General features: G+C 42.3%; 1 protein-coding gene across 2 annotated transcripts; it reads left to right on the top strand.

Annotated features, from left to right (window-relative positions):
* Positions 1-67: 67 nt before the first annotated feature.
* Positions 68-16,410, top strand: REXO5 (RNA exonuclease 5). 2 transcript variants are annotated; one of them, XM_082490650.1, is made up of 20 exons: positions 68-249; positions 368-496; positions 2,196-2,317; positions 3,184-3,310; positions 4,173-4,257; positions 5,533-5,682; positions 5,836-5,924; positions 6,741-6,856; positions 7,681-7,819; positions 8,386-8,480; positions 9,315-9,417; positions 10,027-10,163; positions 10,486-10,594; positions 10,936-11,046; positions 11,171-11,308; positions 11,830-11,922; positions 12,437-12,656; positions 13,169-13,362; positions 13,984-14,093; positions 16,188-16,410. In XM_082490650.1, the coding sequence occupies exons 2-20, from the start codon at positions 371-373 to the stop codon at positions 16,255-16,257; spliced, it is 2,334 nt and encodes a 777-aa protein (XP_082346776.1). In that variant the 5' UTR covers positions 68-249; positions 368-370; the 3' UTR covers positions 16,258-16,410. The 2 variants fall into 2 exon arrangements, with proteins under 2 accessions (XP_082346776.1, XP_082346777.1); XM_082490651.1 differs by lacking the exons at positions 68-249; positions 368-496; positions 2,196-2,317; positions 3,184-3,310 and adding an exon at positions 5,007-5,104 and having other exon boundaries at positions 4,228-4,257.
* Positions 16,411-17,267: the final 857 nt, after the last annotated feature.

Genomic DNA, 17,267 nt, shown 5'->3' on the forward strand with positions numbered 1-17,267 from the left:
TTCAAACCTCCCGCTGGCGGCATCGGCCCCGCCCCTATCCGCGCTGTCGGCGGATCGGCTGCTCTGGCCTTGCCCGCAGGCAGGCGCAGGTAGCCGCGTGCCGAGAGACGGCGTGCTTCCGCGGCGGCCGCGGAGCGCGGCGTGGCTGAAGTGGGATCCGCCTCGGAGGACCGCTGAAGGAGGGGGCGGCAGGGGATCGGCCTCACGGCGGCGGGGCTGCGGGCGATCCCCTCCTCCCGGTGCTGCCCGGTGAGCCCCGGCGGTTGGGCAGACGCTGGGGCCTGGCCCGGAGGGGCCGTCAGCCCGCTGCGAGAGGCCGTGGCGGCATCGCCCCGGTCCGCCCTCACCCCGCGGTACTTTCGTCCAGGCCATGGCGAAGGCGGTCTGCGTAAACGGGCGCAAAAGGCCCGCCGGAGCGAGCGAGGGCGCGGGGGAACGGCAGGCAGCTCGGAAGAGGAGGAAGGCGGCCGGCGGCGGCCCGGGCCCGGGCCCTGAGGTGAGCAGCAGAGCGCGCCCGGGCGCTGTGAGGGAGGCGCCGCGGGCCCGTGGGGGTGCGGCCTTCCCCTCTTACAGCCCCTTCTTTAGGTTTGTGGCATCACCGTTTGGGATGCTGGAAGCTCGGCAGAAACGCGTTTTACTGGCAGCCTAGCTGGAGGGTTGGCTGAAGGTGATACCTACAGATAATGGCCTAGTTTCTGCTCCAAGAAATATGGAGACTAGCTCATTTGGAGTGTTAAGCATTTACATTTAAGGAAATTTGTTAAAACATGAATGAAATCTTTAATATCGTTTTTTTTCCCAAACAAAGTAGATCTTGAAAGGAGCACGTGTTTGCTCAGCACATGCACACCTGAAGGATGCAAATGAACCCAAAGTTTCAACCTCACGGTAACGCCGCGGTCGCCGGGGTTACGCCTTACTCAGTGCCCCGCAGGGGACAAGAGTACCGTGTCTGACCTGTGAGGTCCGGCTTATTTGTACCCGATCAGAGCCTGAAATCCCTATGCTTGGCAGGTGGCCTTTGCTTGGTGAGATGAAACACCTGCTGTTTGGTTGAGGGTTTTTTTTTTGCAAAGCTTTAATTAGGCTGTATTGAAAACAATGGTGTCATTAGTTACTTGTCTAACTTAGCATGAGAGATGAAGGACTAGCAATTACACCACCCTGTGTTATTACTACCAGATGATTCTTAACCATTTGAGCCTTAAAGGTTGTCACCTCTGTTTAGTTTTCTTACCCAATGACAAATGGCTTTAAAAGTGCACCAGCTCAACTCCACGTGGGTAGGCTCTGTCAAAATTAATGAGCACAAGGCTTGTTAGCGTGGTGGGGAAAACACAGCTTCTGGTAGTTTTTTCATAGAATCATGGAACAGTTTGGGTTGGAAGGGGCCTTTAAAGGTCATCTAGTCCAACTCCGTAGCAATGAGCAGGGACATCCTGTTTATCCTATGGGAGTTGATACTCTGTAGTGTTCTATGGTCTTTTTTGCCCTGTATGCTGTGATGTCTTTTCATCACGTAAAAAAAGAGTATCTTTAAAATTTTTACAGATCAAAGGAGCTCCATTGGAACAGGCCATATGGTTAGTGGAGGTCTCCAAAATCATGCATTTTCTTGCTGATTAGCTTTTAGAAGAATTTGTACATTTAGGCTTAAAGAACTGTTGTGTTAAATGGCGTGGTACAGTCTTCACTCCATGTCCTCTCTTCTGCAGTTTCCTTGGATGAAACGGTTTTTTTCCTGCTGGGGTCAGCAAACCCATCTGCCAAAACAGATCACATAATGTGAATTAAGTAAATGGGTTACAGCAAAATCTTGCATGAAGTGGGTACATAGAACACTTGTATAAATGTCCAAAGCTCTACAGCAACAACTGGCTGAATTAGTTGAGATAGCAGAACATCATGTTTGCAAATCACATAACTTTATGTTTCCTTACTACGTGCATCTGCTTACATTAATCTTTATTAAATAAATCTTTGAAGTTAAGAGTATCTGGGTTACTGAAATATTGATAGTAAATTTAATATTAAAGTGTGATCTGAAAGGAAACTTTTGCCTGTAATGACTGGAAGAGTAATTTAAATGTATACAAATAGTAAATAGTTTCCTTTTACTGTATAATTCACTTTATTTTCCATGGACTTGTGTGATTACATAAAATCTTTCTTTACTAACGTTTCCCTTTTTACAGGAAAAGTCATCTTGCTTGTCAGCAGCTTTATTTGGTGAAGACTGTGAAATCAGCCGTGACCAGCTGTATGAGTTGTTAAAGTATGCAGCTTTGGGAAAATGCCACAACGCAATACAGCCCAGGTATAACACATTCATATTTGGGAATCAACCCTGTCTTGCGTCCTCAGGTGTTGTGAAAACCTACCTAAAGGCATATTGGCCATGCTGGTTTTGGAATCTGTGCAACACAGTTACCATAATGACAGCCTGTATTATGTAGATAAAGTTGTTAGACTTCGCCAGAGACCAGAATTCCTCTTCTGACAAAAATTCTACTATTTCATAGTTTTGTTTCATGCAGTTATCAAAAACTAAACAATTTTATGGTACAGAAGAAGCTTCACACACTGAGAAACAAAACACCACATTAAAAGTATTAACACAAAAAATATTAACAGATTTCATGTTAGATATAATAGAAACAGAGCATTATAGAGTGTTTGCCCTGTTTCAGGGCAACTTCTCAGCAATGGAAGGGAAAGGCTGAGGAGGGTATATAACATCAGATGGCAAAAATATGGTGAAATGTAATGAATCTTGCAATGAAACTCAAGGCAAAAATGATCCTACTTTAGATTCTCAGTAGTGAATAGAAAATGGTTTTGTGAAACTTTTGATGCATTAATTCACTAGACTGCCTCACTACAACTGAAGTTACTCATTCTGATGCATATAAATGAGGTATAAATGTCTTGAAATGGTACTACAGCAGAATTCTGCTGTAACTCATTCTTTCTCTGTCTCCCATACTGTGTTGCTTCCAGGAATATATGGTTGTTTGAGATAAGCGATAAAGTCTTTTTTCATTGAAGTCATTTGGCACTTTGCCATTCACTGACTTAAAAGCTGGCCTGGTTCCAAGTTTGTTTTTAAGATTGCTTGATAATTGTTTTGCTTTGATTTTTTTTCTTTTTTTCTTTTTTTTTCTTTTTTTTTTTTAACTGCAGCTGGTGCCGTATTTATCACCAAAGCCACCTGGCTGGGGTTGTGGTTATTGTTCTACATGAAATGAGCCAACTTCATTTCTACAAATTCTATTTGCAGTTCAAACATCTCAGAAAAGTGTTCCGGCATGTAAGTCCCCTAACTGTATTGTGGTCTTCTAAACTTTTTCCAGTCCTGACACTATGTCCCAGGGATTAATCGCTGCAGTGAAATTACTGCCTTTTCCAATAGGAAGTGTCCATTTTTGACTCTCAAAGCAAACTAATGAGGGGATCTATTTGTAGCCTTTGTCAGTTCAGACCAAAGTCTAAAGCTTTGATATTAGAAACAGGTTTTTAAGACTTAATGTCTTTGAAGCCTTACCAGGTGAAACATGTATTGATGTTTCAGTCCTCTGACTGTTACACTTCCTGCACCTTCAGGATGCCAGTGAGATTAAAAATATCTCCGTTAATCTGGAATTTACTTTGAGTAAGTGAGGAGACTCTCAATAGTTATGCTATTCCCACTGGTTGAAAAATCTCACTTTTACTATTTGCACTTTATGTCAAGTTTCTCCCATTTCCCCAAAAGATTATTAAAAGAATTATTTTAATCTTCTGAGTTACAAGGAAAGTTTTTGAAGGAAGAAAGAAAGAAGCACTTTGATTCAGACAGAAAATTCTCCCTGAACTGCAGCAAATGCAAACTTAACTGGAAACTCTGGAACTTGCTTTAGTTTCTATCAAGGAAAGTCTTAAGAGTTGCCTTCTTGATTGTACCAGACAAGGCAAATCTGTCCCGTCATACAAAGAATTCTATATTGTCTGTCATTAAAACAGGTTTGGTTTGTGTTGGGTTTCTATTCTTCCTTGGGAAAACACCAAACACATTTCCACTACTTCTCTATCCATCCTCCTCTAAATTTGGCTGGTTTAGGGATCAAGAGACATCTCATTTGCTTGATGTTTCTGCTTCTGTTTCAAAGTCTGTAACACATCTCTTTTTTCAGAGATTCACATTAACGCCTTCTGCCAACTTCCTAGCCAGCCTGTATGGAGAAGGAGCAAACCTGAAGCCTCAAAACACTGCACAAGGTATCTTGTGAGGTTTTGCATCATTTCTTTCAACCACAGTGATTTGCTTTCAACATTAAATTATGACTTTGCTCCTTTGCAATGCTGCTATGGTAAACTTGTTTACAAAGGAAAACATACAATGGCTTAAACCATGAGACTAGTTACCCGAACTGGTTCAGTAACTCTCAGTTGGTCTTATAATCACAAGTAAATGCAAAAAGCAGAGAGAAAGGTTTTAGCATTTTTAATCCAGAATTCTGATTTTTTACCCATTTTGTGATTATTTTATTCTAAAATGTATCTAATAAAAGATACAGAAATATAAATTAGATTCAAGCTAAGTAGTTACTCGTTTCTTCTTGGTTTTCTTTGTTATACTGAGCAGCAAATCAAGGTGTGTTGACAACAGATTTCCTATTTTTGTACTCTTTATAGAAGTGATTGTAATCCAGCAGGCTTGTACAAAACCTGCAAGAGACTACAACTTCACTGAAATTGTTGAAGTGTAACAAAGAATCTTGAATTCGAGTCCTAAGTGGGAGAATGAACAGTTGTTACTTTCAGTGTATTGACGAAGTCCTCTGTCATCGTGACTGTAAACCCAGTGCACAGTCACAGATCTGAGATGTCAGGTGTATTTTCTAAGTGTAATCTGCAGAGCATCACCTACAGGATAATTTAACTTCATACAGTTGTGAATTCTGATGTCAGTTCAGAGCCTGGTTCTTTTTGAGCCACACTTAGACCACATTTTCTCCTGATAATAGTTACAGGAAAGAATTCCACAGAGAAGGCAGAAAAGAAAAGAGAACTTCTTTTACAGCTTACACGAAGTAACAGATGATTATGTTGTCATGCTTACGAGGCAAGTTTGTTCTCTCTATTTCTGAAAGGAATGTGAGACAGAGACTTGTGATGTGACTTGCTTCTGAATCAGCCAGCAGTGTCAGTAGTTGGACTGGGAGTAATGTTCAAGTATCCTGAATATCAATCATATTATATATGTAGTATATACACTATATACATTATATATAGCATTGCTTATATATAATTATGTGTGTATAATTTATATAGTGTGCAAATATGTATACATGCAATAAATGAAATATAAACTGCAGATATCTGTCTATCTATCTATCAATCTATCTATCTGTCTATCTATCTCCAGTTTATCGTTCCAGGTAGTATTTTCCTTTGAAATGGTGTAGCCTCTTAGTGTGCATACTAGTGCAGAAAACTGACTGCAAGTAGGGATTGCTATCTGAGCTTGACAGATGCTTCTGTATTTTACAGGTTTGACTTCCGCTAGCAATGAATGTATTCCTAAAAGCTCAGACTTGCAATGTGATCCCATCATTCGGAAATACGGAGAAAAAAAACAAGGCCTTACTAGCTATACTCTAACAGTAGCAGAGCAGAAAAAAAATGACTATCCCATAAAAGGTCAGTTTTTGAGGGCATTTGTTTGGTTGTTTCATTGTGTTTTGTTTTTTTTTTAATTTTCACAGTTAGTGATATGTTTCGTCATATAAGATATATGATGAGTTTTAGAAGTGAGAGGTCCATTTCTTATTCATGGGTATCTTTTCATTCTAGGTTCCCCTAAATGCAAGGGCTATGTACATACAGAGTGCAATCAGCAGAGGACGGACAAGAGCCCCCTCTTTGGTCTGGATTGTGAAATGGTAAAAATAAATGTGTGGCCTTACAAAATATAGTCAAGGAACCAAACTCCTACTGGCTATTCCAAAGCCAAGCACCTTGTGTATTTGCTAAACCACTTCTGATACATTGATATGTGTTGCCAGCCCCTTGATGGTACCGGTGCTAAATGCAGCCATGGGAAAGACTCAGGAAGTGGTTCTGGTGACAAGACAGAAATGTTATCTTGAGCAGTGCAGCAGAGAGCTCCGTTGTGTGTTGGCTGTCCGAGCAGCAGCTGGATCTGCCAGGCCCATCAACTTACGCTGCAGTAGTCCCTGAGACTGCTGTGGAATTCCTCCTCCCGGCCCTCCCCAGGGTTTGGGAGAGGGAAGATACTTCCCTATCACACATCTTTCCTTTAGCCATCACAGTTCTGGCAGCATGCTGTGCTGAAGATTCCTCCCTTAGTGCAGTTTTGACCTTGCAGAGATACCTGTTTGGCATCAGCGTTGCGTAACTAATGATACAACCTGGACTCTGCTTTTAAATTGTGCATCTTCTCTGGTGAAGATGCTCTCAGCGACAGCTCTGCAGTGGGGAGCACAGACTGATTCTGTGAAATCAGTGCTTTTTTATAATGGTTTTCTTTGTGTTGTGCTTGCCTGTGTGTTTGCTGTGCTTATGGTGGGCAATTAAAATGAAGCATGCTACAGTATAAAACAGTTGTGAGTCGTAGGTCTCCGAGTAGAGTAACTCCTTAGTATTGATGCTGGCTGCAGCCAAATCAGATGTTAGCTAAGGTTTTTGAGTGGCAGCATCATCCTGAGTCAACAACTGCCTCTGCTTCTTCCTGACAGTGCCTGACTGCAAAAGGGAATGAAGTCACTCATGTCTCTTTGGTGGATGCACAGGGTCAATGCCTCTTGAATGAACTAGTCAAACCTGAAAGCACAGTAGTGCACTACCGCACCAGGTGACTTGCACATAAGTTTCTTATCTCTTTGTCTTTAAGAGCTGCAGCCCTTTCAAACCAAGCTTGTTACACAGGAGCTTTCAGAAGGCTTTGGTTTGCACAAATGCCTGCTGCGCTTCACTCAGTGTTAAGAATACAGTCCTTGCTATGTGATTAGAATAACCAACATTATGAATACACTCTCTGCTATATAGTGCCCATGTGGCTACTAGGCAGAGCCATTACCATTCTGCAGTGTTCTAGGAAAAGTTCTGTTACAGATTAATGCTACACAGTGCAAGTTATCTTTGCTGCTGGCTATAAAATAAGAGGGAGGGTAAGAGTACAGGACTGAGGAGTCTGAGTCTCTCTGGTCCATAGCTAAGTTTGCTCATCTGTAAAAAATGAATAGAGCAGCTCATCAGCTTGTACCACCTCTAGGGCTGCGCTCAGTATTATAACAAAAGCAGGCAAAACTCAAGCCTTGTCTTCTCCAAAGCTTTTCCCGGCTTTATCCAGAAGGTGACATGCCAATCCCCTCAGGTTACTTGGAAGCATCTCCTTCCACCATGAGTCTTACAGTATTTCCTTACCTGTGCTAACTGATGCGAAGAACTGCAAGTTATACTTGAGAGAGAGAAACTTTTGAAACAGATGAGGTAGCACTCAGAGCAGTTCAATATACCTGCAGTATATCCTCTAAAGTTGGAACAGAAAGCAGTAAATAGCATTCTGTCATTAGTTACACTGAGTTCATCATATTCTACATGCTCTGCTTCTAATATTCTCCAGTAGGCGCTGTTGCTAATGTGTTGCTTTTACCCCATCCAACTTTTGTTTTGAAGATTCTCAGGAATCACAGCGAAAATGCTTCTTCCAGTGAAAACAAGACTGTCAGACATCCAAACCAGATTAAAAAACCTGCTTCCCCGTGATGCAGTATTGGTGGGTCATTCTCTAAATGCTGATCTTCAGGCTTTGGAAGTGAGTATGCTTTTAAGAGTAATTTCCCCAAGCCTGTGATACTTACGTCAGACCTGAAAACTCTAAACAATTTCTCTTTTTATTAGTGAACACTTGTTAATTGCTTTTTATTATGACTAGTCTTATGTCTGTAAGGATTTAAAAGAGAAGGACTCTCCTTACATCTATAAAACTTGCAAGGGGCTGTTCAGAACCCAAAGGAAGGGAGGAATCTGTTCAGACATAGATAAAAGTTGCAACAGAAGCTGTACCTCTCTGCCAGCTGCTTCTGATAGCTCTGTCACGGGAAGAACTGAAATCCTTCCTGTGTTAAATTTAATCAACCTAAAATGCTTGAAGCAAATAATCTTTCTAACGTGGTCTAGATCTTCCCAATAGAGTGTTAAAAAGGAGAGTTGGGTTTGTTTAATTATTCCCATCTGCTCACTTGTTGTGGACCAGTTATGTATTGGTGAGAAACTGGCAACTGAAATGAAAAGGCAGAGGCACAGATAACAATGGAGCAACTGCCCAATTCTATATGACTGCTGTTCATAAATTAAACTGGTGATGCTTCTCTCCTCCAGATGATCCACCCCAGTGTTATTGATACTTCATTGCTATTTGCCAGAAGTGAAGGTCGAAGATTTAAGCTAAAATTTCTAGCCAAAGCTGTTTTAGGGTAAGCTTATTACTGTGTTGTCATGGGAAATATTAGAAACTGTCATGGTGGGTCATAGGGTCTTGCTCTTCCACTAGTAGCATCAGAATTATTATTTTTTTCACTAAAATTCAAAAGAAAGAAGCAAGCTGAGCAAATAGACATGGTAATGAAGAATTTACTGCCTGCTTGAAACATCAGGCAGCATAATAAATTGGCTTGTCTTTGAGCAAGCAGGGATGCTGTGATCCAACCAGATTTGAGTCCTCGCACCACTAACTTTTCTGCAGGTCTGTAGCAGTACCAGTGTATTGAATTGTAGAGCAACAAAGGCACTCCAGCTCACACAAATGAGATCTGTTGCAGTTAGCAAGCAGGAAAGGTTAATGTATGAAAGTATGATTTACTGACTTAAATCATATTCCTCAGCATACTAGCTACCACTGGATAGTACATCTTAGCGATATAGTTCTCACCATTCACATAGTGAGTAGTAATACTCTGCAGCACCAAACTTCACTGAGCTGGAGGTTACCTCCCTGTCTGTGTGCAAATTGTGAGTTGGGGCATTGGTCAAGGAAGAAGTAAAATTGAAAATAGTCATGCTTCAGAGTACCAAGTATTAGCACTGCTTCTGTCAAACTTGGTAAACAGTGTTTTGCTCCACACTGCAAAAACATTTCTCGCGGTAACTTTTGGGAATATTCCATAAGAATGCTGCTGCACAGAACTGAAATCCTTTTTGGAGAGCAGAAAGCTATTTTGCCTGAAAAGGACCCGGTTTAGAAAAGACAGGATGTTGGTCAGTGTGGAAAAACAGATAACCTGCCTGTACACCTAATTTTGATGCCCTAGGAAGGAGATTCAGTGTGAACAGAAGATTGGGCATGATCCTGCAGAAGATGCTAGAGCTGCTTTGGAATTGGCTCAATTCTTTATTGAGCAAGGACCAGCAAAGGTAGCTATATCTAATTAAGATTTCTGTCCTTAATCGCAGAACATACAAGTTGTTGTGCTTATGAAGGAAAAAAAACCACCATTCCTGCCCATCCTCTTGTTGATTTAAAAGAGAAGATGGAGCTGTGATAGAGGCCTCAATTTTGACGGCTTGTTACTTTCAGCATATATCCAGGTATCTTAATAACCTGAGCGTTACCAGTGTTTCAGTACTCAAACACTGACGTGAATCAGCATTACTGCTGATCTTGAAGAGGAGCATTGGGTAAAGGATTGAGACACTTCCAGCCTACAGGAATGCCTGTTGTTTTTCCAGGTGAAAGAAGTGAGAGACCTTGTATGTTTTGGTAGTGATTCAGCTGGTTTTATGAGTCTCTTGCTTGTGTCGTTGATTTCTGAGAGAACTTTTTCGGAGATGATTGCTGGTTGATGCTGTGAGTGCTGCATGCTTGAAAATGACAACAGAAAATAATAAGGCAAGAAATTAATGCCTGTGTTTCTTCACTACTGCGGAATGTGCCTAGGTGACTCAGAGAGAAAGCACATGCTTTTTGGTTAGCTACAATTACCTAAGATGAAAGCCAGCTACTAATCTTCTTCGTTCCCCAAGGTAGCAGAACTAAACTTGGAGATGCTTCTGGCAACTGAAAAACTGGCTGAGGTCTCACAGAAAAAAGCTGCGTTACAGCCACAAGGATGTAGGGTCCAGAAACCATTGACTGAGCCCCCACATTTATCCAAACCATGGTAATAAGATTCTCAAATATGCATGTTTTTTCTTCAGTTTAATCCTCAATAAAATCAACGTAGTATGTTATGTTTTTCAGAAGCCATCAGGATCTTCCGAGAGAGACACAAATAATTGTAGCATAGCAGTGAAGAACTTTCAGAAGTTGCATCTTAAATTTCACAAAGCATTTTCTAGACTGCTTTTGATGTTGAGGACAAGAATATTCTTTGAAATTTCTTTAGTGAACTGTATCATTTTTCTCTGACAAGCATTTCTTGAAAGCTTTTAATTCACCATATTGATAAGTACTGTGATTCATAGCTTTCTTCTCTCTGCTAGTTTTTTAGAATGCTTGCAGGTGACTGGCCAAAAACCCCTCCTTTTGGGCAGACAGGAACCAGACTCTTCTGGCCTGTGTCAGAGTAACCTGAGCACTTCAAACAAACAGGTGAATAGACTTCGAGTGGGTTTGTCTAAGGAAGCATCAAAGTAGTTCAGAGTTCTTGTTCTGGGGGTGGGTAGATGACTCCTATTTTAAAAAGCTGACTGACGGTACTGTTAGCAATAGTGTTAATACCAGGTTAGCTAAATCCATTTTAACATTTCGGAAATAAGCTTTGATCCTCTACATCCTCTCATGACTCACTAAAGAAGAATCTCTGCCTGAGGGCTTCCTTGGACAATAATGAAAATTAAAGTCGGGAATTAAATTCAATAGCTTTGTTTCTGATCCTTTGCAGTACAATTGTCATGTACCTCTTTAAGCCTTTACACTCTTTATCCCTCCAGATTCTTCAGAAAGCCCTAGAAGATGTTCCTCTGTCCACATTCAGTATCATTCAGTTCAGTTTGGGTCCAGAGAACATTACATCTCACCTTCTTGCTGAACTTCATGAAAAGGTACTATTTTTTTGAGAATAGTCTTCATTGCTGGGCTTGGCAAGAGATGTTATTTATCTGGAGGCACCAAAGTAGTTAGTTCCTTTGCTTTGTGAAGTTCCTTCTTTAATCTGTGTTCCTACAGGTGGGAAGCAAGCTGACTGACATGCTGACAATTTACGCAGGTCCTTTTGAAGAAAGCTTTTGCCTGAAGTCTGTGAAAAAAGAATTTGGGAGGTGTGGACCCATCCGGTCTCTTAGAGTGGTAACTGAAACGTACCAGGTGAGGAGCACTCAAAGCACTAAGCTTGCTGACAGGCATGGAAGGCCCGAGTAATCTCTTGGAAAGATACGGATTAGAACCACTGAAATACCAATTATTCTGTTTGGGTTTGTTTTGTTTTGTTTTGTTTTTCGGTGGTGGTTTAGTCATCAGCTACAACAATTCAGGGTATCTAAAAGCTGCTAGGGACAATGACAAGAATAAGCACAGCTCACGCGGCTTAACTGTGCTGTTCAAGCTAGAGGACTTTGAGCACTGGCGAAGCTGAGATGCTCTTGTCCCTCTCAAGAGAACTGATATGCTAAGGCCTGTAATGGCAAAAAGGTTGTTATTAATTGACGAGCTACTTGAAGGTTGTTTTTAACAGCTACAGTATATGGAGTGTTACATATATTACTCCCAACCCTTTTTATATTCTGTTTTTAAAAGAAAACACAACTTTATTGACACCCGATTTTTAAAAAGGTAGGGTTAATGTGTCTTATTGATAAGGCTAAAGTATCTTACTGTTCTGTTTCAAGCCCTATGTCTGTATCCAATACGAAGTGCTGGAAGCTGCCCAGCTTGCTGTGGAAAGCCTAAATGGAGCTGAGGTAGCAGGATCCTGCATTAAGGTAAACAATGCAAATAGCAAAAGCCTGTTACCTCGGGTGTAGGAACAGCATCCAAGGAGTCTCTTTCAACATCTACTCACAGCATAGCGTCTGGGCAAATGCTGGCTGGTTCTGCTGTTACCACCTCCCTGTCCCTGGACAGTTTAGAGCCACTGGCAAAAAGGAAAAGGTTATAGCCCTCTTTTTTTCCTTTCTGCCTGTCAGCAGAAGCGGGTTAGAAAGCATTCTGACCTCCAACTGCAGCTTTAAAAGGAAGAGCCAAGTAACAGGGTGTTAAAATACCTTATACAAAGTACGGTATTCTTAATTTTACAGTGCTTCGGCATTACAAACATGATTTCTCTTCCTTTTTCATGACTAATTAAGTTAGCCTTCATTAGTCATGTTTTTTTCAAGGGAGGGAAAATAGCTTGTCAACTTTTGGTAATGGGAGAAAATAATTTAAAATAGAGGCTTAGAACACAGAGCTGCTTGTGCTGATGTGCTGTGTTTGTTCCTGCTGAATCCACCCCAGGTCCAGAGACCTGTCACTGCAGGAATGCTGGACTGTGATGTTTTGATAAAGGAATTAGAACTGGATGTAGAAAACGAAGGTGTGATTTATGTGGCGGGTCTAAAGAAGTCATTAACAGAGACTGACTTGCAAGAAGAATTCAGCCAGTTGAAAGACCTGGAAACACTGTTCCTGCCAAAGGATCGCCAGAGTGGAAAGCACAGGAACTGCTGTTTCCTCAGTAAGTAGCTTCACTACGGCCTCCTTATTTCCTTCAAATAAGCTCATTCAGCAGCCCTTGGGACTTTGCACAGACACAGCAAGAGCTACTAAAACTCACGTATGCTCTAAGTGATGATATTTAAAATACTCCAGTGAAAGCATGTATTGTTTGGAGGAGCAGTTTACAGCTAAATATTTAAAAGGAAAAAAAAAAAAGCCTGCTTAAAAAAAAAAAAGATGGTTTTTACTTAGAAAAGTTCCAGGATAGTTCATTGACTCCAACGCGAGGGCTGGCTACTGTGCAGCTTTACACAGACAAGTAATCACCTCTAAAAAGGTGATGAGAAAACTGTGTGAGTGGTGTTGCAAGTAACTAGTCTGATGTTTACCTGTAGCAAGAGGAGGATCTGCTTGCCACCATTATTTCAGTTTCTCATTTCCCTCCTGCTCCACACCTTTAGCCCTGTCTTACAGGTGCCAAGGGACAGGGCAGCAACATCACTGCCAAAGCATGTTCCCCTTCTGTTTCAGAATTCCAGAAATCACAGAGTGCTGTGGATGCCCTTGAAGTTATAAATGGCTGGACCATGAAGGGCAGCAAACTAAGAAGTAGGAATGCTCTTGCTTCAGGTCACCTTTGGAGATGGATTTCGCAAATGAATCACAACAATGGGAAGCAAGGAAGAAATATCTTATTTAAGAAAATGGAGCAACTATCTGACTTTGTGAGTTTAAGACTATGCTGATGTTTGTTGCAGTTAGTGGGGAGGTACTGCCCTGGGAACTAAGAGTGGTAACTTTGAGCAGACTTAGCCACAGAGCTGCATGTAACAGAAGGGTCTCCTTGTGCTGGAGCAGAGAGGCTGCCAAGGATCAGTTCCCACAATGCAGTTTGGAGAGGTAATATCACAGGAGATAATGTGATGTTTGCAGGGTACCATCTAACCTTAAAACCAGCACAGCTGCTCAGGGCAGTGAGTGATGCTACACAGGAACTGCAGCCTGCCCCTGGAGAGCAGACAGAGCCAGGTACAGGTGTAGCAAGTGGTGTAGGAGGCAGAGGGAGAGGTGACTGCTTGTATAGCTGTACAGGGAAGAAGAGCTCTAGTTAGAGCTCTCGTTTTTTACTGGCAGAAGCTGCAGTGCCGTTTGAGTAGGGCATGTGGTTCTCCCTGCTGCTGAGCCCAAGCGCTGCCAAACACCAGCCAGTAATAGAATCACTGCTCTTCTCAACTGTTTGATCCCTGACGCTGCCCGAGGGTCAGTCTCGCCACAGGCACTTTTAAGTGATTGCTGCAGCTCTGCAGATGAATTAGGGATTTTAATGCTTATATTCTGTTATGCAGGAGCAGGATCTAAGGAAAAAGGTGAAGAAGTTAGACCACCATATCAAAAAGCTTTATAGAAGTCTGCAGAATAACACCCTGTGCGTTGTCCTGTTTCCTGGAGTGAACAGGTAACTTGCCACCTATTTTGCAAAGGCCCAAGGAAAATACATAGCCAAATACTTTTATCTTAAATCTATTAAAAATTAAAACCCTGCACAAGGAAGTGAAAGCCTGAGAGAAGGCCTGAAGAAGCTGTTGTACTTACTCAGTCTGACTTTCATGTTAGGCCAATAAAACCTGAACAGTAAGTTCTGCCCATAAGCTATGCCTCATCCAGAACAAGCACAAGTGCTGAAAGCACTTAGGTAGCTGATGGTCCAGATTAGCAAGGCTGAAGTACAGAGTGTTGATTAATTATACAGGTCTTCTCAGTTCATCTACCTTCCCCTGTTGGATGTTTCATCCTTATTGACAAGGTAAGTTTTATGTGCCCATGGGAGCATCGAGCAAAGTTTCCACCGCAGCCAGGTTTTTAAAGTGGTTTTAGTGGGGGTTGGTTTATTTTTTAAAACCACGTAACTGCTGCAGCCAAGGCACCATCTACCAGTTGTTGTCTTGTGGTCCCTTGACATATGTGCTTCAGCCATAGCCAATCAATGAGGTGGTTCACGTCCTCATTCTTACGTGAGGGAAATTGGGAAAAAAGAAGACTTCGAGTCCTTAAGTTTTCATAGGAAGGGGCAAGTCCTAGAGTTGAATTGGGCTTCAGTGCTAATACTAGAGATACTTCCAGATGGGGTGGGCTTCCTGCATTTCAGACCCTGGGGCCTGAACTGCCACAGTCATTCACTGCTTAATTATTAACTAGAAAGGTTAAATCTTTCCCAGGAAAGGCCCTAGTTACTGAGTATATACTTACTTCAGCAGTCTTCTTCCCATTCTCTCACTGTCACTGTTCAGACAGGCAAGTAAAGGTCACATCCATCCTTGCTTTTCTTCAGTTTCCCTTCAACAGAAGGGGTACCGTTCCTTGTGGAGACAGAAGACATACCCTGAACTAGAAGCAGGGAGACAGAGCTGCTCAGCAGCATCTCTTCTGCCTGGCTAGGCAGCCAGCCCAGGTTCCCCTCTCCTACTTGCAGAGCTTCCTGAGAAGAATCATGATGCTGCACTGAACAGTGTCCCTAGAAGGGAGCTGCAGCCCAAGCCAAGAGTATACTTCAGCTTAATGCCAGTGACAAACCATTTCAGCAAGGTTGCAGGCCAAGGGCTACTCTTGATGTGATTTGTTCTAATTGTTCAGTTTTTAATAACTTTTAAAAAATTTTTTTTCAAAATAATGTCTTCTTAAATAAAGCTCATTAAACTGTTTTCCCCCTGCACCAAAGAATAATAGCATAGAAAATGAGACAGCAGCAACTGCTACCTAATTAGAGAAGGGCTGATGGCATGTAGCTGTGTGTAAATGGTTTCTTGCACAAGCTCAGTATCAAATACTGCCTCAGTTTAAATTGGCCAGGGCCTGGACTGAGGGTGAACCTCTGCGGGCAGTCACGCACATGGTCCCTTGATCATCTGCTGCCTTCTGGGCCATAGCTGAGTCAGTTTTTACATTTTTCAGCAATTATTTGCCTCTTCTCTGCTGCAGTGTGTCACCTCAGCTACTTTGCATACTACCCTGTTAGCCCCCAGAAAGGTTTGAGGAGAGGATGGCTGTGGAGTTACAGTCCACACCGTGTGACTTTTGCAGTGGATTCACTGGCTCAGCGGGTCCAAATTTCCTTTTCAAGGGCCATCTCAAAATAGCCTCACTTGGCACAAGCATGCCTGTTAATCTGGCATCACCAAGGAGTCTGAAGCCCACTAGCAGAACAGGTGGATTCAGGAGTTTGCAGCCATAAGGAGCCTGTAGACGCCCACAGAGCCTGGGCTCACGTTTCTCAGGCTGCTGAGGGGGTTGGAAGGCAGCTCCATCCCAGGCTTGGAAGAGGTTTCTTGCCAAGTGACGTTCCTGCATTACTGTTTCCCAGAGGGCTGACAGCGCAGAGGAGGCTTCTTGATTAAGAAGAATACCAAAAAAACGTTGTGTGAAAAAAAATAAAATACATTTTTTTCAGCTTGCTGACCCTGAGGGTTGCAGACTTCTCACTACCAGACCAGCATGCGCGTGTGCATCAAGGCTGCCCTGACCAGAAATAACACACCTCTTGTTTATGTTGCAGCATGCATGGATTACAATCCGGCCTTGGTCTGATGGGAATAAAAGATGACGGAGGGAGGAGTGCTTGTTAAACTGCCAAGTTTTTAAGCAAAGTCTTTTGTTAAGATATTTTTAATTACTTAAAATATTGATGTATTTGTAAAGATCTCTTACCATAAGAACAATAGACTTTCACTCTGTATCTTTTACAAAGTCTAAAAATAAAAGTATTCAAAACATCTTAAAGCACAAAACCTTTTCCATTAAACCTTCTTGCTGTGGCCATTTTCCTTGGTGGGCGAGCTGGGCAAGTGCTTAGGACAGGGGGAGTGTTGCATAAAAGCCCATCGGTATTGGCCTGTAAGATGTAACTCAGCAAGTTGTTCATTGCCCGAGACTGACAGACCAACTGGGTTGTCTTCACTGAAGCATTGCAAGCCCTAAACCAGCAAGCCAAGTTAATGTACCTGCAGCAGCTGCTCAGCGGTTAACAGCTATTCTCAGGAATTGTGTGGATTTCTGGAAATGCGCTCTGCCAGCTCTGAAGCAGAGTCACCGCCTCCTTTCTGGGAAAGTACTGTACTTAGTCCATAGAAAAGAGGAATTGGTGATTCATACTTCTTGGACAAGCTTCACTTTCTCCTCCCTCCCTGACCACCCCCCCACACACACACAAAAAAGGGGAAAAAAAGAAGTGTGGCTGTGGGGGGGGCGAGGGCCATTTTAAGGCAAGCACGTGTCTGTGCGAACTTCACACAGCATCGCTTACAGCAGGGAGCTGGAAGCGCAGAGTTGCAGTAACGCTCAGTGCACTACCCGCAGCAGGGTGAGCTGATTTGCAGCCATTGTCATCTAAAATAAAGGCTGCTTGACTGTCCTGTTATCACAAATTTCCAAGCACGAGGATGCCTAGGAAAGCTTTTGGCACTCAGGAAAAAAGAAAAATTAAAAGGAAATGTTTGTTATAAGGTTTGAACGTGAGACAAAGAATTTCTTGATGTGAATTAGAATAGGGTGACATAAAAGTTGAAATAGTTATTATTCCAGAAATTATTAAATACAGCTGACAGAATATTCACACCATCCTGGTTTCCAACCCCAA

This window comes from Vanellus vanellus (assembly GCF_965231255.1).
Source record: "Vanellus vanellus genome assembly, chromosome: 14".
Classification (NCBI taxonomy): Eukaryota; Metazoa; Chordata; class Aves; order Charadriiformes; family Charadriidae; genus Vanellus; species Vanellus vanellus.